General features: G+C 44.7%; 1 protein-coding gene across 5 annotated transcripts in view; it reads right to left on the reverse strand.

The window, feature by feature from the left end:
• Window positions 1-20,857, reverse strand: part of LOC133381228 (zinc finger and SCAN domain-containing protein 21-like) — a 30,283-nt gene extending 9,426 nt beyond the window's left edge. For 2 of the 5 annotated variants that reach the window (XM_061620028.1, XM_061620024.1), the window contains exons 1-3: window positions 20,693-20,857; window positions 14,205-15,319; window positions 887-977 (exon numbers count right to left, since the gene is read on the reverse strand). In XM_061620028.1, the coding sequence (XP_061476012.1) occupies window positions 887-977; window positions 14,205-14,969 (856 nt within the window). In that variant the 5' untranslated portion in view covers window positions 14,970-15,319; window positions 20,693-20,857. The other 3 variants (XM_061620025.1, XM_061620026.1, XM_061620027.1) reach the window with 3 other exon arrangements.
• Between the last annotated feature and the right edge of the window lie 1,081 nt (window positions 20,858-21,938).

The following is a 21,938-nucleotide window of genomic DNA, read 5'->3' on the forward strand; positions in this document are numbered from 1 at the left end:
AAAGTCATTCCAACTACATGCATACATGTGGCCATTATAGAGCCATGAGGCTCGCATTCACAGACACTTATCTCTGACTAGGAAAGAAGGGAAGAAGGAGGAGGTAAAGCCTGAGGAAAAAACAAACAAGTAGTTAAAGAAGGAATCAGCGAGGGAAGAATAGGTTGCTTTTCTGCCTATCAGCTCCCCACTGGTTCAGGTTACTTGTTACAAGCGTTGGTGCTTTACTCTCCAGTCCAAAGCTGCTGAGAAGTTCACAGCGGGGTATGAAGGCTATTCAGCCATTTCTCCCCAGAATCATGCACTCAGAGATACACTGTATCTATGCATGGAAGTTTGATTCTTAGCTGTCATGATTCTATATACAAATAGCAAACTCGGTCTCTGTGCGGATCTTAATGTAGCCAAACAACACCACTCATACATAAGATGGAAGTATTAACAGATTTGGAGACCGCCAAGGTTTAGACAAATACCCCCCTCCCAAAAAAAACCTTGGGGAAAATATTCCAAACAGTTCAGTGAAGACTGAGTATGCTCAATGGGAATGAAATGTTGAATGAATGAGGGGAAGAACAGGAAATGGATGGAATGGGGTACCATGGGAAAGAGCTGGCTGGCACCCTGAACTTCAGGAGCACTCCACACTGGGACATTTTTGCAGCAGGTCTCATTTGTTAATAGCTACGGCTAGACCCGTCCACCTTGAAACTGGCTAACTATTTATAGGAGCATAAGAACAGCTTTGCTCCGTCAGAGTAAAGGCCCACCTAGTCCAGCATCCTGTTTCCTACAGGGCCAAAGAAGATGCCTCAACAGGAGGCCCGCAAGCAGCAGACGAGGACAAAAAGCCCTCCATTCGTAATGGGATCAATAAAATACGTACCCGATGAACTGGGATCCAGACCATCCTCCAACGGAGACCACTCAGCCTCAGGGGAGACCACAACCACTTCCTCCTCACAGGGCCCCAGCACCTAAAAGAGCAGAGATAATTCCCATCAAGCTAACGCCTCGCAGCCGGGACGGTGAACGGCCCAGGTACAGGCCACATTCTGCCTTCCACATCCCCAGTACGGCAAGGCTTCCAGGCCAAGTTATTGGAAGGAATGCCTGCAATTTTTTAATGAATATTTTATTTGCAAATTTGACAAGGAAAGGAAAGAAAAAGATAACAAAGAAACAAAACAAAATAAAGATAAATATTGAAGATACAACACAATTAAAGAAGGGAATAAATATGAATACTACTACTAACAATAAAACACCATCAGTTTACATTACAAATACAGTACCCGCCCGCACCTGGGTGAACCATGCCCATGTTTTACGATCAGAAGCCCTACTCATTACACCTGCCCATAAAATAAATTTGATTCATGGGCTCAAGAGATTACGGCTTCCTTGGTGGTGGCCCCCTCAGTTACAGAACTCCTTTCTGACTGAGGGGAACTGCGATACAGCAGAGGTGGGGAATCTTTCTCTGGTTGAGGGTGGCATTGCCTTCTGGGCAATTTTCCAGGGGCCACATGCCATTGGTGGGCAGGGCTGGAGGCAAAAGTGGGAAGATCAATTAACCCATATTTTATCTTTGTCCTGTAGGTTGCTTTCTACACCTGCACACACCCTCTCTATCCCCCACGCAGGCAAACAAGACGCACGATCAGAGTTCAAGGATACATTTCAGCCACTCAAGGAGGGTGAGAAAGAGGGCTGCTGGGGAGTGTGGCCTGGACAGGAGGCATGGCCTGGGCGAAATCCCAAGGGCCAGACAGTGAGGGTTGGAGGACCATATTCACAGCCCTGCAAGACAGGCTTTCAAATGGGTCTGACTTGTTTCAGATTCCTTTTCCATAAAAAAAACCTCTCAAGCGATGCTGGTTTTCAGTGTCTGAGCTCTTATAAAGAGAGCTTATAGAATGCTTTGGGGCCCTTTTTTGGGGTAAAGCTGCTGACTGTTAATTTGATGGTTTTTAGTGTGATGCTTTCTCTGTGAACTGCACAGTGAGGGCTGTGGCCTCAAAATATGAGAAATACCGCTTACATTCTTGTCAAACAGAAAGAGCTTCCACAGGACTTTACGCAGATAATATCTGAGGAGTAGAACTGAGCTAGAAGGTCCTGAATGTTCTCTTTTTCTCTCTCTCACAGCGTGTGGGCCTCAGAGCCTAGAAACTCCCCAGTAGTCCCACCCCAGAACAGCATGTGGGACTGTCCACATCCCATTGTCTCCTGGAGATTGTTGGGAATGTAGCACCAATGCATGCTACAAGTGGCCTAAACTTGGGGGGGGGGGATAGATAGAAAGGCAATCTGTTCTTCATGCTGTTGATCTCTCCTCTAATCGTTAGTTGTTTTTACAGGCTTTGCTCCTCCCCTTCCTCCCTGTCTTTGTTAGTTAGTAATGGTTCCCTGAGTGGAAGCTGTGATGTTCCTGTATTAATGTAAATATGGTAAGTGCTGTTTGTATAGAAGATATGTGGTAAGTGGAGTGAAAGAGGAGGGCGGAGTAAATGAGCAGGAGAATGCTGGATGATTGGCTGAGTGTTTGAATGGCTGAAAGTATAAAAGGAAGAATGACAGTTGAATCTGGGTGGACGTTGGTGGACGTTGGTGGACGTTAGTGGGTTGTTTGAGAGGTGTTTGGTGGGGTTTTTGAGAGGAGATTGTGTGGAGAGTTGGTGGATGTGGGGAGAGTGTGGAGTTCGGATTAATACTAAGACAAGTATCACAGGAATAGATGAAACCATATGCTTATGTGCCTTTATAAAGTAATCTTGTTATTTCTAATATTTAATAAACACTATTTTGGTTTACTGGAGGCCTGATCCTTGGCTGGGGAATATACAGACCAGAGGGGAGGGCAAGGTACTTACCAAGGCTGAAGGGAAACTGTAACAATTGGTGGCAGCGGTGAAGGGAAGAATATAACACCACAAGTATCCAGAGCAAACCAGAATTATATGCATTCTATATAGATCAAAGGGATTGGGACAGCTTAAGCACGCAGTCACAGAGGTAACCTGATTGAGAGAGACTCAGGCAGAGTCTCTGGGAATACTGGTTATAGGACGTGACTGGTGGTGCTGCCTAGCAGGGGGAATCTGGTGAGGTCTGTGCTAGAGCGGAGAGAGAAACCATAAAAAAGGACAGTCCGGACTGGTGGAGTCCCTGGTGGTGCCTAGTGACAGGCAGTAGCCACGAGCAGGTAGGAACCTGACAGGGAGAGCCAGGGAAGGGCGTCACACGTGGTGGCAGTAGCGGTGGGATAAGAACAACAGAGAATACGAACAAAAGAGAGTCCAGATACGAAATAGAGAGTCCCTAAACAGTGGTGTGGCAAACAGAAATAACAAATAAAGATTACTTGTGAGAGTGACTGGCAAAGAGTGTGTGGCAAAGAGTGAGTGAACTCAAACACCATGGCTGAATATATAAAGATGAAAAGAGAGGAGCTGGTGGAGAAGTGCATAACATTCAATTTGCCTCACGAGGGTAAAGGGGTAGATGAATTGAGGGTAGCACTAATAGGATTTGCAACTGCCCAGCAAAAACAACCTGTCAGAGAAGAGACCCCAGAAGGATACTCAAGCAATCCCGCTTATATAGAGTATTTGAGAGAGAAGTTAAGATGGGAGCATGAGTTGGAAACTGAGAGATTGAGGATGGAAGCTGATGGGAAAGATAAACAGCGAGAATTAGAAACTGAGAAGTTGAGGATGGAAACTGAGAGATTGAGGAGCGAGGCTGAGGAAAAAGATAAGCAGAGGGAGTTGGAATTTGAGAGAATGAGAGTGGATGCTGAATTACAGGTGGAAAAGTTAAAATTTGAACGAGAGAAGTTTCATTCTGATGAAACAAGAAAGGACAGAAATGAAACAAAGATAAAGGTTACACCAAAAGACTTTGCTGTGTTTGAGCCTGGACAAGATCCACAAATTTACCTCAGCACTTTTGAAAAAGCAGCTCAATTGTGGGGGCTACCAGAGGATAAATATATGCAATATTTATCAAACCTGATCAAAGGGGAATTGGCAGAGGTATACCAATATTTCCCCTCAGACAGGCCCGTCACCTATGCTGAGTTTAAAGAGGCAGTATACAAGAGATTCAGACTGGGACCTGACTATTTTAGAAAGTTATTCCGAAACTGTCAGATCCAAGCAGGGAGGTCTTTTGTTGAACTGGGAGCAAAGTTGATGGATATATTTGGAAAGTGGATGAGTAGTGCCAAAGCTCAGTCAGTGGAAGAGGTGAAAAGCCTCATGATACTGGATCAATTATTCCATCAGTTACCACCAGAAATAAGGCTCCTTGTCAAAGACCGTTCCCCTACATCGGTGCAGGAGGCCGCAGAGATGGCGGATCACTTTGCCTCCAATAGAACTGGCTGGGTGGGGAAAACATCAAGAGAGTTTAAACCCAGACCATATAATGCTGGCAGAAAGGATGTAGTACCACAGCGAGTGAGTCCTCCAGTAAAATCTGAAGGGCACAGGAGACCCCAGAGTGGATCTGTGTACCCTAAAATGGAGGAGACATTATGCTATAAATGTGGTAGACCGGGGCACCTACGTTTTCAATGTGAGGTTGCCAACCCCATTAGTAATCCTGCTCAGGCAAGGGCAGTAAAAACAGAACCAAAAGATCTAACAACGAAAAAGGTTCAGTTCTGCCAGATAAACTGGACAGAAGTAAAAGACTTGGATTCAAGTCTGAGAGGGGAAGTGAGTGTACAAGGGGCAAATTATTGGGCATTGCTTGATACTGGTGCCGCTCAAACATTACTGAGGCCAGATTTAATAAAATCTGAGGAAATATTACATCAGGAAACAGTGACTATCCAAGGAGTGAGGGGAGATCCAGAAAGCTTACCCATAGCCCTAGTGAAAATGAAATGGAGAAATAAAGAGGGAAAATATAAAGTCGGTATTAATGCCCAACAACAAGAACCAGTGATACTGGGAAGAGATGTTATGGGGGCACAAGGGAAAATATATGTGGTGACCAGACAGCAACTTGGCAGAGAAACGGAAGCCATGTTAACACAGGCTGAAGAAAACAGGGTGGAATCTGTTTTCGAGCCTCAGGTCACCATAGCAACCACTAGCAGGCCTGCTGAAGGAGACAAACTGTATCAAGTGGTCTCTGATAATAAAGAGACAGAGCAGTTCAGGGAAGAGCTGCATAAAGATGTGAGTTTGAACCAAATAAAGGAACAAGCCCTGACACAAAAGATTCCCTTTACTGACAAGCTGAGGAATCAAATTGTGTGTGAGAATGGGATTTTATATAGACTGTGGATGCCTGCTGAGAGAAAGGATGAATGTGAACCAGTGAAGCAATTGATAGTACCTAGCAAATACAGAACCAGATTGCTAGAGGTAGCCCACGATGTCCCATGTGCAGGACATCTGGGAATAAAAAAGACCAAGAGGAGATTGGCTGCACACTATTATTGGCCAAATATCTCCATAGATGTAAATCAACATTGTCTATCTTGTGGTATATGCCAAAAGGTGGGAAAAAGTGGAGTAAAGACTAAGGCACCCTTAAAGCCCCTTCCTATAATAGGACAACCCTTTTATAGAGTGGGAATAGATTTGGTGGGCCCTTTTTCCAAACCCACAAGGCATGGCAAGAAATATCTAGTGGTGGTGGTGGATTTTGCCACCAGGTACCCAGACGCAGAAGCACTAAGATCTGTAGAAGCCCCTGTAGTGGCAGAGGCTTTGTTAAAAATCTTTATGAGGCTGGGTTTCCCTCATGAAGTGCTGACGGATCAAGGCAGTGTATTCATGGGAGACGTGATCCAATGTATGTGGAAGTGTTGTGGTCTAAAACATCTAAAGACCACCACTTACCATCCAGCCACTAACGGATTGACTGAGAGATTTAATGGAGTTCTGAAGGGCATGATAAGAAGTTATGTTCAAGATCACCCACAAGACTGGGATGAACGTTTGGGGTGCTTCTTATTCGCGTACAGAGAAGTCCCTCAGGAGTCAACAGGCTTCTCACCCTTTGAACTAATGTTTACTAGAAAAGTGAGGGGACCTTTGGAACTGTTAAAAAATTCATGGGAAGGAACCCTGGGAGAGTACAAAACATCTGTAGTAGATTTTGTATTGGAATTCCGCAATAAATTAACATCAATGATGGAAGTTGTGAAAGAGAATCTCAGTCAAACACAGGAGAAGCAAAGTTACTGGTATGACAGAACAGCCAGGGAACGTGTGTATGATGTGGGATATATGGTTATGGCATTCATATCCAGGAAACATGACAAATTACAGGCTAGCTGGGAAGGACCATATACCATAAGAGAAAGGCTTGACACAGTGACGTATGTAATCACCACAGTATTAGAGGCATTAAGAGAAGCAGGCCTCACAATAAAAGCTAAGAAATGCCAGTTTGGGCTAAAGGAAGTAATCTATTTAGGACATAAGGTGGGGAGTGGGAAAATCACCCCCTTATGGAGCAAGGTGGAGGCAATACAAGCGTGGCCTATCCCCTTAACCAAAAAACAAGTGAGGGCTGTGATGTTCCTATATTAATGTATATATGGTAAGTGTTGTTGTTTTAGAAGATACATGGTAAGTGGAGTGAAAGAGGAGGGGGAGTGAATGGGCAGTAGAATGCCAGATGATTGGCTGAGTGTTTAAAATGGCTGAATGTATAAAAGGAAGAGTGAGAGTGGAATCTGGGGGGGAGAAGAGAAAGAGTGGATTGGTTGGTGGGGTTTAGAGAGTTGTTTGCCAGGAGGGAGGTGGAGTTCGGATTAGTATTGAGTAAAACCATATGCTTATGTGCCTTAAGAAGAAATCTTGTTAATCTTGTTAGCTTTGTTATCTGTAAGAAATACTTAATTTGGTTTACCAAAGGCCTGATCCTTGGCTGGGGTTTCACAGACCAGAAGGGAGGGTAAGGTAATGACCAAGGCTGAAAGGGAACTGTAACAAATGGTGGCAGCGGTTAAGAGAATAACAATACCAGTATTCAGAGTCTCTGGGAATACTAGTATTGGGACGTTACTGGTGGTTGCCTAGCAGGGGGATCTGTTGAGATCTGTGCTAGAGCGGGGAGACAAACCATAAGAGAGAGCGGTCCGGACTGGTGGAGTCCCTGGTGGTGCCTAGTGACAGGCAGTAGCCACGCGCAGGTAGGAACCTGACAGGGAGAGCCAGGGAAGGAAGCATCACATGTGGTGGCAGTAGCGGTGGGATACGAACAACAGAGAATCCAGATACGAATACTAGAGAATCCCTAACAGTGGTGTGGCAAACAGAAATAACAAAACAAGATTAATTGTGAGAGTGACTGGCAAAGAGTGTGTGGCAAAAAGTGAGTGAACTCAAACACCATGGCTGAATACATAAAAAGGAAAAGAGAGGAGCTGGTGGAGAAGTGCATAACATTCAATTTACCTCACGAGGGTAAAGGGGTAGATGAATTGAGGGTAGCACTTATAGGATTTGCTACTGCCCAGCAAAAACAACCTGTCAGGGAAGAGACCCCAGAAGGATATATAAGCAATCCCGCTTATGTAGAGTACTTGAGAGAGAAGTTGAGGAGGGAGGCTGAGGAAAAAGACAAGCAGAGGGTCTTTGAAACGGAAGAAAAAGACAAGCAGAGGGAGTTGGAAGCTGAGAGATTGAGGATGGAAGCTGAGAAGTTGAAGATGGAAACTGAGAGAATGAGAATGGGGTTTGAGGAGAGGGAGAAGCAACGAGCAGTGGATGCCGAATTACAAGTAGAAAAGTTAAAATTTGAAAGAGAGAAGTTTCATTCTGATGAAACAAGAAAGGACAGAGATGGAGCAAAAATAAAAATTACTCCAAAGGACTTTGCTGTCTATGAGCCTGGTCAAGATCCTCAAATTTACCTCAGCACCTTTGAAAAAGCAGCTCAGTTGTGGGGGCTACCTGAAGATAAATACATGCAGTATTTATCAAACCTGATTAAAGGGGAATTGGCTGAGGTATACCAATATTTCCCCTCCGACAGGCCCGTCACCTATGCTGAGTTTAAAGAGGCAGTCTACAAAAGATTCAGACTGGGGCCTGATCATTTTAGAAAGCTTTTCAGAAACTGCCAGATACAGACAGGGAGGTCTTTCGTGGAGCTGGGGGCAAAACTGATGGACATATTTGGGAAATGGCTGACAAGTGCAAAAGCTCAGTCTGTGGAGGAGGTGAAAAACCTCATGATATTGGATCAATTATACCATCAGTTACCACCAGAAATAAGGCTCCTGGTCAAAGACCGTTCCCCTACATCGGTGCAGGAGGCGGCAGAGATGGCGGATCATTTCGCCTCCAACAGAACTGGCTGGGTGGGGAAAACAACAAGAGATTTTAAACCCAGACCATATAATGCTGGCAGAAGGGATGTGGTACCACAGAGAGTGAGTCCTCCAGTAAAATTTGAAGGGCACAGGACACCCCAGAGTGGATCTGTGTACCCTAAAAGTGAGGAGAAATTATGCTACAAATGTGGTAGACCGGGGCACCTACGTTTTCAATGTGAGGTTGCCAACCCCATTAGTAATCCTGCTCAGACAAGGACAGTGAAAACAGAGCCCAAGGCTTTAGAAACAGCGAAAAAGGTTCAGTTCTGCCAGATAAACTGGACAGAAGTAACAGACCTTGATTCAAGTCTGAGAGATGAAGTGAGTGTACAAGGGGCAAATTATTGGGCATTGCTTGATACTGGTGCCGCTCAGACATTACTGAGGCCAGATTTAATAAAATCTGAGGTAATATTACCTCAGGAAACTGTGACTATCCAAGGAGTGAGGGGTCAACCAGAAAGTTTGCCTGTGGCCCTGGTGGATATGACTTGGAGAGGCCGAGAGGGCCGATATAAAGTAGGCATTAATGCCCAGCAACAAGAACCAGTAATACTGGGAAGGGATGTAATGGGCACCCAAGGAAAGATCTATGTAGTGACCAGACAGCAAATTGGCAGAGAAAAAGAAGCCATATTAAGGGGGGCTGAAACAAACAGGGTGGAATCTGTTAACCAGCCTCAGGTCACCATAGCAACCACTAGCAGGCCTGCTGAAGGAGACAAACTGTATCAAGTGGTCTCTGGGAAAGAAGCAGAGCAATTCCGGGAAGAGCTGCATAAAGATATAAGTTTGAAGCAGATAAAGGAACAAGCCCTGACCCAACAGATTCCTTTCACTGACAAACTGAGGAATAAAGTTGTGTGTGAAAATGGGATTTTATATAGACTGTGGATGCCTGCTGAGAGAAAGGGTGAATGTGAACCAGTGAAACAAATGATGGAAGTGGTGAAAGAGAATTTGAGTCAAGCTCAGCAGAAGCAACGTTACTGGTATGACAGAACAGACAGGGAACGTGTGTATGATGTGGGAGATATGGTTATGGCGTTCATACCCAGGAAACATGACAAATTACAGGCTAACTGGGAAGGACCATATACCATCAGAGAAAGGCTTGACACAGTGATGTATGTAATCACCACAGACCAATTAAACAAAAGCAAAGTGGTTCATGTAAATATGTTGAAGCCTTACCATACCAGGGATGCACAGGTGTTGCAAGTTACCTCATTCCCTGAGGGAAGTGGGCCTGAACTTCCAGATTTGGTACAGGAAAGCAAAGACAAAGGACGGGTAGATCAAGTGGAATGGTCAGAGGAGGTGAAGGAGGAAGTAAAAGAAGAGATTCTGAGAGTTTTGAAAACCTATAGGAATCTCTTTAGCAACAAACCTGGCCGAACCAGTATAGTTATACATTCCATTGATACTGGAGATCATGCCCCAATCAGATCTGTTCCGTACCGTGCGAATGGGAAAGTTTTGAATGAGATCAAAAAGGAGGTGGAAGATATGCTGGAATTAGGAGTGATCAGGGAATCCATCAGTCCCTGGGCCTCAAGTATTGTCCTGGTTCCGAAAAAAGATGGGACAAGGTTTTGCATTGATTATCAGCTAATCAATAAAATTACTGTCCCAGATGCGTATCCTATGCCTAGGGTAGACGCTATGTTAGAGTTATTGGGGGCAGCAACCATTATCTCTACACTAGATCTCTGTAAAGGATTTTGGCAAATGGAACTAGACGAGCAATCCAGAGCCAAAACTGCCTTCAGTACACCAGATGGGTTATATGAGTTTGTGACCTTACCCATGGGACTAAGGAACTCACCAAGTTCATTTCAGAGGCTAATCAATACTGTGTTGCGAGGCATGTCAGATTTTGCAGTGGCCTATATTGATGACGTGGCCATTTTTAGCAAGTCGGTGCCTGAGCATGTCCAACACCTGACAACAGTATTGGAGGCCTTAAGAAAAGCAGGCCTCACAATAAAAGCTAAGAAATGCCAGTTTGGACTAAAGGAAGTAATCTATTTAGGACATAAGGTGGGGAGTGGGAAAATCACCCCCTTATGGAGCAAGGTGGAGGCAATACAAGAGTGGCCGATCCCCTTAACCAAAAAACAAGTAAGGGCATTTCTGGGTGTGGCTGGATTTTATAGGAAGTTTGTGAGAAATTTTGGGGAAATAGCAACCCCCTTGCATGAATTAACAAAGAAGTGTTCTGAGCGTGTGGTATGGACGGATGAATGTCAGAAGGCTTTTGATCTACTGAAGCAAGCCTTGTGCCAAGGACCCATATTAATAGCACCAGACTATGAGAAACCATTCATCGTGGCTACAGATGCTTCGGACCTGGCGCTGGGAGTCGTCTTGCTACAGGAGAGAGAAGGCACCAGACATCCAGTGGCGTACCTGAGTCGCAAGCTGACGCCGAGGGAGAAAAACTATTTGTCGGTCCAGAAGGAGTGCCTAGCAGTCGTGTGGGGACTGAACAAGTTGCGCCCATACGTGTGGGGACGAAGATTCACAGTGACTACGGATCATCGGGCCTTGTTATGGTTGCAGACTATGAAAAACCATAACACTATGCTGCAGAGGTGGTCCTGGGCCCTACAGGACTATCAAATGGACTTCCAGTTCATAAAAGGCAAGGACAATGTACGGGCCGATGGACTTTCCAGGCAAGTGGCTGGGACTGCAGTGACGTGACCAGACAGAGGAACAAAGAAAGACATTTTCCCCATAGAGACTTTTATTTGTTAACGCGACGTATAAATCCTGGAACAGGAATAATACTCTGCTGTTGTTTAAGGGGGGGGAAATGTGATGTTCCTATATTAATGTATATATGGTAAGTGTTCTTGTTTTAGAAGATACATGGTAAGTGGAGTGAAAGAGGAGGGGGAGTGAATGGGCAGTAGAATGCCAGATGATTGGCTGAGTGTTTAAAATGGCTGAATGTATAAAAGGAAGAGTGAGAGTGGAATCTGGGGGGGAGAAGAGAAAGAGTGGATTGCTTGGTGGGGTTTAGAGAGTTGTTTGCCAGGAGGGAGGTGGAGTTCGGATTAGTATTGAGTAAAACCATATGCTTATGTGCCTTAAGAAGAAATCTTGTTAATCTTGTTAGCTTTGTTATCTGTAATAAATACTTAATTTGGTTTACCACAGGCCTGATCCTTGGCTGGGGTTTCACAGACCAGAATGGAGGGTAAGGTAATGACCAAGGCTGAAGGGGAACTGTAACAAATGGTGGCAGCGGTGAAGAGAATAACAATACCAGTATTCAGAGTCTCTGGGAATACTAGTATTGGGACGTTACTGGTGGTTGCCTAGCAGGGGGATCTGTTGAGATCTGTGCTAGAGCAGGGAGAGAAACCATAAGAGAGAGCGGTCCAGACTGGTGGAGTCCCTGATGGTGCCTAGTGACAGGCAGTAGCCACGCGCAGGTAGGAACCTGACAGGGAGAGCCAGGGAAGGAAGCATCACAAGGGCATTTCTAGGTGTGGCTGGTTTTTATAGAAAGTTTGTGAAAGATTTTGGGGAAATCGCAACCCCGTTGCATGAATTGACAAAGAAAAAGTGTTCTGAGCGTGTGGTATGGACGGATGAATGTCAGAAGGCTTTTGATCTGCTGAAGCAAGCCTTGTGCCAAGGACCTATATTAATAGCACCAGACTATGAGCAACCATTCATCGTGGCTACAGATGCGTCGGACCTCGCGCTGGGAGTCATCTTGCTGCAGGAGAGAGAAGGCACCAGACATCCAGTGGCGTATCTGAGTCGCAAGCTGATGCCGAGAGAGAAAAACTATTCATCAGTCCAAAAGGAGTGCCTAGCGGTCATGTGGGGACTGAATAAGTTGCGCCCATACGTGTGGGGACGAAGATTCACGGTAACAATGGATCATCGGGCCTTGTTATGGTTACAAATTAAGAAAAACCATAATACTATGCTGCAGAGGTGGTCCTGGGCCCTACAAGACTATCAAGTGGACTTCCAGTTCATAAAAGGCAAGGACAATGTATTGGCCGATGGACTGTCAAGGCAGGTGGCTGGGACTGCAGTGACGTGACCAGACGGAGGAACAAAGAAAGACATTTTCCCCATAGAGACTTGTTATATTGGTAACGCGACGTATAAATCCTAGAGCAGGAATAATACTCTGCCGTTATTTTTAAGGGGGGGGAAATGTGATGTTCCTGTATTAATGTACATATGGTAAGTGCTGTTTGTATAGAAGATATGTGGTAAGTGGAGTGAAAGAGGAGGGGGGAGTAAATGAGCAGGAGAATGCTGGATGATTGGCTGAGTGTCTGAATGGCTGAAAGTATAAAAGGAAGAATGACAGTTGAATCTGGGTGGATGTTGGTGGACGTTAGTGGACGTTAGTGGGTTGTTTGAGAGGTGTTTGGTGGGGTTTTTGAGAGGAGATTGTGTGGAGAGTTGGTGGATGTGTGGAGAGTGTGGAGTTCGGATTAATACTAAGACAAGTATCACAGGAATAGATGAAACCATATGCTTATGTGCCTTTATAAAGTAATCTTGTTATTTCTAATATTTAATAAACACTATTTTGGTTTACCAGAGGCCTGATCCTTGGCTGGGGAATATACAGACCAGAGTGGAGGGCAAGCTACTTACCAAGGCTGAAGGGAAACTGTAACAATTGGTGGCAGCGGTGAAGGGAAGAATATAACACCACAAGTATCCAGAGCAAACCAGAATTATATGCATTCTATATAGATCAAAGGGATTGGGACATCTTAAGCATGCAGTCACAGAGGTAACCTGATTGAGAGAGACTCAGGCAGAGTCTCTGGGAATACTGGCAGAGCTTGGAAAAGTTACTTTTTTGAACTACAACTCCCATCAGCCCAATCCAGTGGCCATGCTGCCTGGGGCTGATGGGAGTTGTAGTTCAAAAAAGTAACTTTTCCAAGCTCTGTATACTGGTTATAGGACGTGACTGGTGGTGCTGCCTAGCAGGGGGATCTGGTGAGGTCTGTGCTAGAGCGGAGAGAGAAACCATAAAAAAGGACAGTCCGGACTGGTGGAGTCCCTGGTGGTGCCTAGTGACAGGCAGTAGCCACGAGCAGGTAGGAACCTGACAGAGAGAGCCAGGGAAGGGCGTCACAGAAGCCGCTTCAGTTTCTTTATTTTTTCAGCTACCCATCTTAACAGACCAGTTATTTCTGCATTCTGCTACTAAAACAAAAACCTCTAACAGGGTTCTTGCTGTGGGGGCTTACTCCTCTAATTACATACCAGATTTCACTCCTTGTTCTAGAACTTTCTCGCAAGAGGGAGATGCAAGGTTTCTCCAACAATTTGCAGCCATTTTGTCTACTAGCAGTTAAGGAGAAGCAACTTCTACATATGTTGGAAGAAACAGGCTCTTTGAAGCTGGCAAGTCCTCCAGCAGGAATGGGGAATCTTTTTCATCTTAGTGGTCGCATTCTCCTTTGGAGAGCATTCCATGGACCACCTGCTACTGGTGGGCAGGACCACGGGCAAAAGTGGGCAGAGCAATGAATATGTTGACCTTTCTACAGTAAGCTAGTTTATACACACCCCTCTCTATCCTCCATTGAAACAAGCAAGATATATTATCAGAGTTGAAGGACACATTCCAGCCAGGCAGAAAGACTCAGGGTGCAAAGCATGGCAGTGAGGGGTGTGGCCTAGGGCAAGGTCTAAGGGCCAGAGGGCCGCAATTGGACCCCAGGCCAGAAGTTCACCATCCCTGTCTTACAGGATAGGGCAGCCTCAGATGTTCCCTGTCGAAAACAATCATATAATTCAGGAAGGTTCACCCTTAGGATTATCAAGTTTTAAATCTACTCTCCTTTACCTTGACCTCTCGTTGCTGGCCTCTAAGGAAATCTTCTGCCAGGGCCACCGCTTGAAAACAGGCCTGTGGGCAACGGACCCTGATCCAGCTCTGCATCTCCTGAGGGAGGATGTTCAGGAACTGCTCCAAGATCAACAGCTCCAGGATCTGCTCCTTGGTGCGTTTCTCTGGCTTCAGCCACCGCCGGCAGAGTTCCCGGAGCCTCTTGCAAGCCTCTTGGGGCCCCTCGGCATCCTGGTAGCCAAACTGCCTGAAATGTCGCCGCCGTGTCTCGGTATTGGTGGTGTCCCTTCCCATGACCTCTTTCTCCAGTGTTCCATTTTCTTCCTTGGCTGGATTGCTAAAGGCGCCTGGAACTTCTCCGTCATCGTCCACCAGAACCTGAGTAATCCCTTCTCCACAAGGCCACTGGCTGGTATTGATCGCTGCCTCACTGGAGCCCCATGGCGATGGATTCGATGGCTGTTGGCTTCCCCACCCAGAAGGAAGGGGCTGTACTGCCTTCAAGATCTCCTGCCATTGGGTTTCCCAGCGCTGAGCCAACCCCTCCTCAGGTCCCTCAGTCAACTCTTGGGGGGGCACCCAGCCTAGAAGCTCCCCAATGGTCCCAACCTGGATGACACGAGGGACCATCCGTTCCCCTTCGGATTCTAGAGGACTTGCTTGGGCTTCCTCCCCCACCTTCGCGACAGGATTTGCCTCGTGTTCTAGAACATTCTGGAAGGAGTGACTCATGCCTCCTGAAGCCCTCAGCTTGGCAGCCATTTTGTCCAACAGTGTTTCACGTGAGAAGCAATGTCCACATATGGTGGAAGAAATACTCTTTTAAGCTGTCAATCCCAGCAGCTGAAGGATGAGGAGTCTGCACTGTTACAGTAGAAAGCCCCCAAGTGTAAATAAATAAATAAATAAATAGCTCCAGGAGGGACTTGCCACTAATCACATGTCCTTTAATGTCAGCACATTTCACATTTTCGTGTGCCTGATCAATCCCTCCGAGATCCTCCAAGACAATCTGTTGGGGATGCTGCAAGATCTTTGGATCTCCAGTCGCAGAGGTGACTTACGCCAGGTTCAGCAATCCTTCCAGACAGCAAGAAAGGGGCTTCTTTTCCCTGAAGGAGACACAAACTGGAATAAATGAGCCAAGTCACAATGTTCAGGCTGAAGACTCACTCTGAAAGATAAGCCATATTTTAAGCCTTGGCTGAGGATCTGCTTTGCATGCAGAAGCCCTCAGGTTCAATCCCTGACATCTGCAGGTAGGGCTCGGAGACACCCCTGCCTGAAACCCTAGAGAGTCACTGCCAGTCAGTGTAGACGATACTGAGCTGGATGGACCAATGGTCTGACATGATAGAAAGCAGTTGAGCCTCTTAGGGAAGGGCTGTAGCTCAGTGGCAGAGCACCTGCTTTGCATGCAGAAGGTGTTGGGTTCAATCCCCGGCATCTGCAGGTAGGGCTGGGAAATGTCCCCTACCTGAAACCCTGGGAAGCAGTCAGTGTAGACAATACTGAGCTAGATGGACCAGCAGTCTGACTCACTGTAAGGCAATTTCCTTCCAGAGTGATCTTTCCATTTTTCCCTTCCCTTCAGTCACTTTCTTCCTAATCAGAGCTGAAAAGCCCAGAATGCTTAGCTTGTGCAGGCAAATGCAAGGCTATTTCTTCTTCTATGTAAAACTGTGGTATAAGGCAGCTGCCAATGTTCAATCATTTTTTCCTCACAGCAATCCTGTAAGGTAATTTAGGCTGAGAAACTGACAGGCTGGAGGTTTCCCAGTGAGCTTCATGGCTGAGCTGGGATCTGAACCTGGGTCTCCCTAGGTCTAGTCCAACACTAACCTAGGGGTGGCCCTCCAGATATTGCTGAACTATAATTCCCATCAGACCCAGTCAGCATAGCTAGTGGCCAGGGATGGTAGTCGAAGTCCAGCAACATTTGGAGGGCTGCATGTTCTTCTCTCTTCCTCTAAGCATAACCCCACATATAGCACCAAAAAGCAGGCATATATGTATTTATAATAAATAAATCAAACCACTCCACGCTGCCAGTATTATCAAATAAAGAAATTATATATTTGCTCCCATGAATCCACTCATCTAGGCGCCTTGCATATCTCACCTGCCAAAATTTTAATGCATGTTCAGAATCCCATCTGCTTTCCCCCTTCAAGCAAACAGCATCATGTTTAATAGAACGTTTTTTAAACAGAGTTGCTGGACTATGACCTGAGAGACCAGGTCAAATCCCCATACAGCCATGAAGCTCACTGGGTGACCTTGGGCCAGTCACTGCCTCTCAGCCTCAGAGAAAGGCAATGGTGAACCCCCTCTGAATACAGCTTACCATGAAAACCCTCTTCATAGGGTCGCCATAAGTCGTGATCGACTTGAAGGCAGTCCATTTCCATTTTCATTTGCATAAAAAGTTAATCACCCCATTGGTATTGTTATCTCATTCAGGGTGTTCAGCTGATTATTATGTGACTTTTCCCTCCCTGCAGGCCAAGAGAAGCTGGTGTCAGCAAAGACCACCAAACTTCAAGCCACTGCCATTAAAATGAAGGCCACAGTGATGATCTCAGTGTTTTTAATTGGTATAATTTTTAATTTTAACTTGGCAAAGATGAAACACCAGACTAAGATGCATCCAGACTCAGAGGAAGGCAATGGTAAACCACCTCTGAATATCTCTTACCACAAAAACCCTATGAACAGAGTATCCAAAATGCAGCACAACATAGTGCTGGAAGATGAGACCCCCAGGTCAGAAGGCACTCACCGAGCTACTGGGGAAGAACAAAGGACAAGTACGAGTAGCGCTGTGACTAATGACGCAGCTGGGTCAAAGCCAAAAGGAAGCCCAGAGGCTGATGCGCACAGATGCGAAACGAGAGTCCGGAGTTGTACAACACACACAATAGGAACGTGGAACGTGAGAAGCATGAACCAGGGAAAATTAGAAATTGTCAAGCAAGAAATGGAACGCATCAACATTACAATACTTGGTGTGAGCAAACTACAATGGATGGGAATGGGACATTTCCAATCAGGCAACTACAAAATATTTTATGCAGGAAATGAGAAATCAAGAAGAAATGGGGTTGCTTTAATAGTGAGAAGTGATGTAGCAAGAGCAATTAGGAGCTACAACACAAGGTCTGAGTGAGTGATGTCCATGAGATTAAATGGGAAACCTATCAACATAACCATCATCCAAGTCTATGCTCTGACGGCAAATGCAGAAGAAGAGGAATTGGAGAGATTTTATGCAGAAGTACAGGAAGAAATTGATCACACACCAAAACAAGATGTGCTGATAATCATGGGGGACTGGAATGCAAAAATAGGGAACAGAGAAGAACTAGGATTTGTGGGGAAATGGGGCCTAGGAGACAGAAACGAAGCAGGAGAAAGACTTATTGAATTCTGTGAAGCCAATAATTTGTTTCTTGCAAACACATTTTTTGAGCAACCAAAAAGACAGTTGTACACATGGACATCACCAAATGGTCAATATAGGAATCAAATTCATTATATAATTGGTAGCAGAGGGTGGAGAAGTTCCATACTTTCTGCGAAAACAAGACCAGGAGCAGACTGTGGTACAGATCATGAACTGGTCGTATCGAAAATCAGAGGAAAGCTAAAGAAGACCAACAAAACAATCATAATGCCAAAGTACAATTTAAATATCATCCCAGAAGCATATAAAGATCAAATAAGGAACAGGTTTGAGGCTTTAAACTTAGTTGACAGAGAACCAGAAGAACTATGGAATGAAGTCAGAGACGTTATCAGAGAAGAATGCAAAAATACAATACCTCTAGTTAAAAAGAGAGAAAGACCCCAATGGATGACTGAAGAAACTCTTCAAATAGTTAAAGAGAGAAGGAAAGCAAAAGCAAAAGGAGATAGAAACACAGTCGGAACCCTAAATGCAACGATACAGTGACTAGTACGTAGGGACAAAGAGAACTATTACAATAGTTACTGTATAGAAATAGAAGAGGACAACAAAAAGGGTAGAACAAGAGCCCTATTCCAAAAGATTAGAGAAATGAAAGGGAAATTTAAACCAAGAGTAGGGATGTTGTATAATCAACAGGGGAACACACGGACTGACTGAGATGAAATAAAAGGAAGGTGGAAGCAATACACTGAAGAACTCTATAAAAGAGATGCAAGGATGACAGATTCATTCATGGAGGAACCGTATGATGAAGAACCAGAAATTTTAGAATGTGAGGTGAAAGCTGCTCTTAAAATACTTGGAAGAAACAAATCACCAGGAATAGACGGCATACCAATAGAATTGCTACAAGCTACTGAGACTGAATCAGTCCAAATTTTGACTAAAATCTGTCAAGAAATATGGAAAACTAAACAATGGCCCACAGACTGGAAGCGTTCCATATACATCCCAATTCCAAAGAAAGGGGATCCCAGGGAATGCAGTCATTATCGAACTATTGCCTTAATATCCCATGCAAGTAAAGTAATGCTCAAGATTCTACAACAAAGGCTCTTGCCATATATGGAGCGAGAAATGCCAGACGTCCAAGCTGGATTTAGAAAGGGAAGAGGCACCAGAGATCATATCACAAACATACGTTGGATAATGGAAGGGACCAAGGAATTTCAGAAGAAAATCACCCTGTGCTTTATAGATTACAGCAAAGCCTTTGACTGTGTAGATCAATGATTCTCAAACGGTGCGCCGGGGCACACTGGTGCGCCGCAAGAGGTGGCTAGGTGTGCCGGGAATATTATGAAAGTATATTATTATTATTAAGATATTTTTATTCATAGTTTAAAATATATTAATATATTTTTAATTTTGTACACGAAGTGCGCCAGAAAACTTTTATATGTTTTACAGTGCGCCGCGAACAAAAAAAGATTGAGAACCACTGGTGTAGATCATGAAAAACTATGGAATGCTTTAAAAGAAACGGGGGTGCCACAGCATCTGATTGTCCTGATGCACAACCTATACTCTGCACAAGAGACTACTGTAAGGACAGAGTATGGAGAAACCGATTGGTTCCCCATCGGAAAGGGTGTGAGACAGGGGTGTATTTTATCATCCTATTTAATCTATACGCAGAACATATCATATGGAAAGTGGGATTGGACCAAGATGAAGGAGGTGTGAAAATTGGAGGGAGAAATATCAATAATTTAAGATATGCAGATGATACCATACTACTAGCAGAAACCAGTAATGATTTGAAACGAATGCTGATGAAAGTTAAAGAGGAACGCACAAAAGCAGGACTACAGCTGAACATCAAAAAGACTAAAGTAATGACAACAGAAGATTTATGTAACTTTACAGTTGACAATGAGGACATTGAACTTGTCAAGGATTATCAATACCTCGGCACAGTCATTAACCAAAATGGAGACAATAGTCAAGAAATCAGAAGTTGGCTAGGACTGGAGAGGGCAGCTGTGAGAGAACTAGAAAAGGTCCACAAATGTAAAGATGTATCACTGAACACTAAAGTCAGGATAATTCAGACCATGGTATTTCCGATCTCTATGTATGGATGTGAAAGTTGGACAGTGAAAAAAGCTGGTAAGAGAAAAATCAACACATTTGAAAATGTGGTGTTGGAGAAGAGCTTTGAGGATACCATGGACTGCGAAAAAGACATATAATTGGGTGTTAGAACAAATCAAACCAGAACTATCACTAGAAGCTAAAATGATGAAACTGAGGTTATCATACTTTGGTCACATAATGGGAAGACATGATTCATTAGAAAAAATAATGCTGGGAAAAACAGAAGGGAGTAGAAAAAGAGGAAGGCCAAACAAGAGATGGATTGATTCCATAAAGGAAGCCACAGACCTGAACGGTGGTTCATGACAGATGCTCGTGGAGGTCACTGATTCATAGGGTCGCCATAAGTCGTAGTCGACTTGGAGGCACATAACAACAGCAAGCTGTATTTATAAATGGTTTTACTTTCTACACAAATTGCAATGGCTGCTGGTTGATCCAAATATTTATCTATTTAACAGAGCCTGTATACGGTTTTACACAACTTCAGTATTTATTCAAGTGAAGAAGTAAAAAAGAAACCCTCCGAACTTCACACACACAAAAAACTGTTTCAAGCTACCCTTTCCTCCTCTCCCCACTTTCTTCAAACGGCATTTGTATCAGATATCATAAAGGTACAATGACACGATTTTAACATCTGTGAAAGGGGGCGGATACATACTTTTAAAAACTTGAGCCTGCTGTTCCAGGTACAGAAAGCACACAAACACATACAGGGAAACACACACGCGCAAATCTGTTCTGTCAGAGAGCTGGGTCAAAACTGAACTGAAGTGGAAGTCAAAAGTGGGGTGCTCATCTGCCGAGCACCCCGTTACCAAGATGATTTGGTTTGTCCCAGTTAACCCTGCAGCGCTCTCGCCTCCCGTCAAACCCGCTCGTGCCTCTAACAATTCTGCACGCAACTCACAGCACATTGCGCCCCATGGCACTTGGTCTGTGTCAGCCCCACAGCTTTGGCCAGGATCCAGCTGCTTTCTTGCTGGCCTTGGTGGTTTCCTACCACAGAGAAGGAGGGACATCCAGAGCAGAACAGGAAGAGGGCATCCCTGATTTATATTCCCCACCCACAACACCACATCTCTTTCTCTCTCTCTCTGTATCACAGCCTCTCTAGGAACCAGATAAACCCCCAATGTAACCCTTTACGTGCCTTGTGTGAAAAACACAGACGCATACAACAGCACAGCCCAATGAAACACACACAGCTGCAAAATCCCATGCATGTTTTATGCTCGTTTTAAACTTTGCTCGGTCGATTGTTGGGCTGTCAAATATTATATTGTAGTGTTTGTTCGGCGATTGTTTTATTTGGGCCTATTTTCTGTGAACTGCATTATTGTTGTTGTTATTATAAGTATAGCAAATATGACAGAAAGAAAAACGAAACAGCATCAGATCTGTGAACTGCTTTGAGCACAAGAGATAAGTGGGAATTTCGGTATATAAATAAAACAATGGCTGCGTATACGCCATACATTTAAATCACATTTTCCCCTCCAAAGAGTCCTGGGAATTGTAGGGTGTTAAGGATGCGGGGAATTGTAGCTCTACGAGAGGCAAACTACAGTTCCCATGATTCTTGGGGCGATAAATACACCTCAGATGTATGGCATACATGTCTGCTCAGAAGTAAGTCCAATTTTGTTCAGTGGGATTTACTCCCAGGTAATTACGTCTAACTTCTGTTGAAGGCAGGATCAGTATTATTCAGACTACAATCTGAATCCCACTTACCTGGGAGCCAGCCCCATTTAATTCCATAGGACTTATGCCTGAGTAGACCTACTTAGGATTTTAGTGAGTGTAAAAGCTCATTTGCCTCCTTCTGACTCTGTTGATGTGTTGGCATGTTCTGAAGACTGATCTTTGTTTCAGTGTTCCTTTGCTTTACAGCAGTGGCTGCTGGTGGCTCCATGTCAGTGTGGCAGTGGAATCTGCTCCGGGTTTTAGTCCAGTTATCAAAGGGCTGTCCAAGTTGCTTCAGCTCGGTTTGGACTAAAACCTGGAGCAGACACCACTGCCCTACTGACATGGAGCCACCAGCCCTCACTGCTTTACAGCAACGCATATGCTGGTTGGGGCTGATGGGAGGTGCCATCCAAAAAATCTGGAGGACACCACGTGGGCAAAAGCTGCTTTACAGAAAGCCCCCT

This window comes from Rhineura floridana, chromosome 3, assembly GCF_030035675.1.
Source record: "Rhineura floridana isolate rRhiFlo1 chromosome 3, rRhiFlo1.hap2, whole genome shotgun sequence".
Classification (NCBI taxonomy): domain Eukaryota; kingdom Metazoa; phylum Chordata; class Lepidosauria; order Squamata; family Rhineuridae; genus Rhineura; species Rhineura floridana.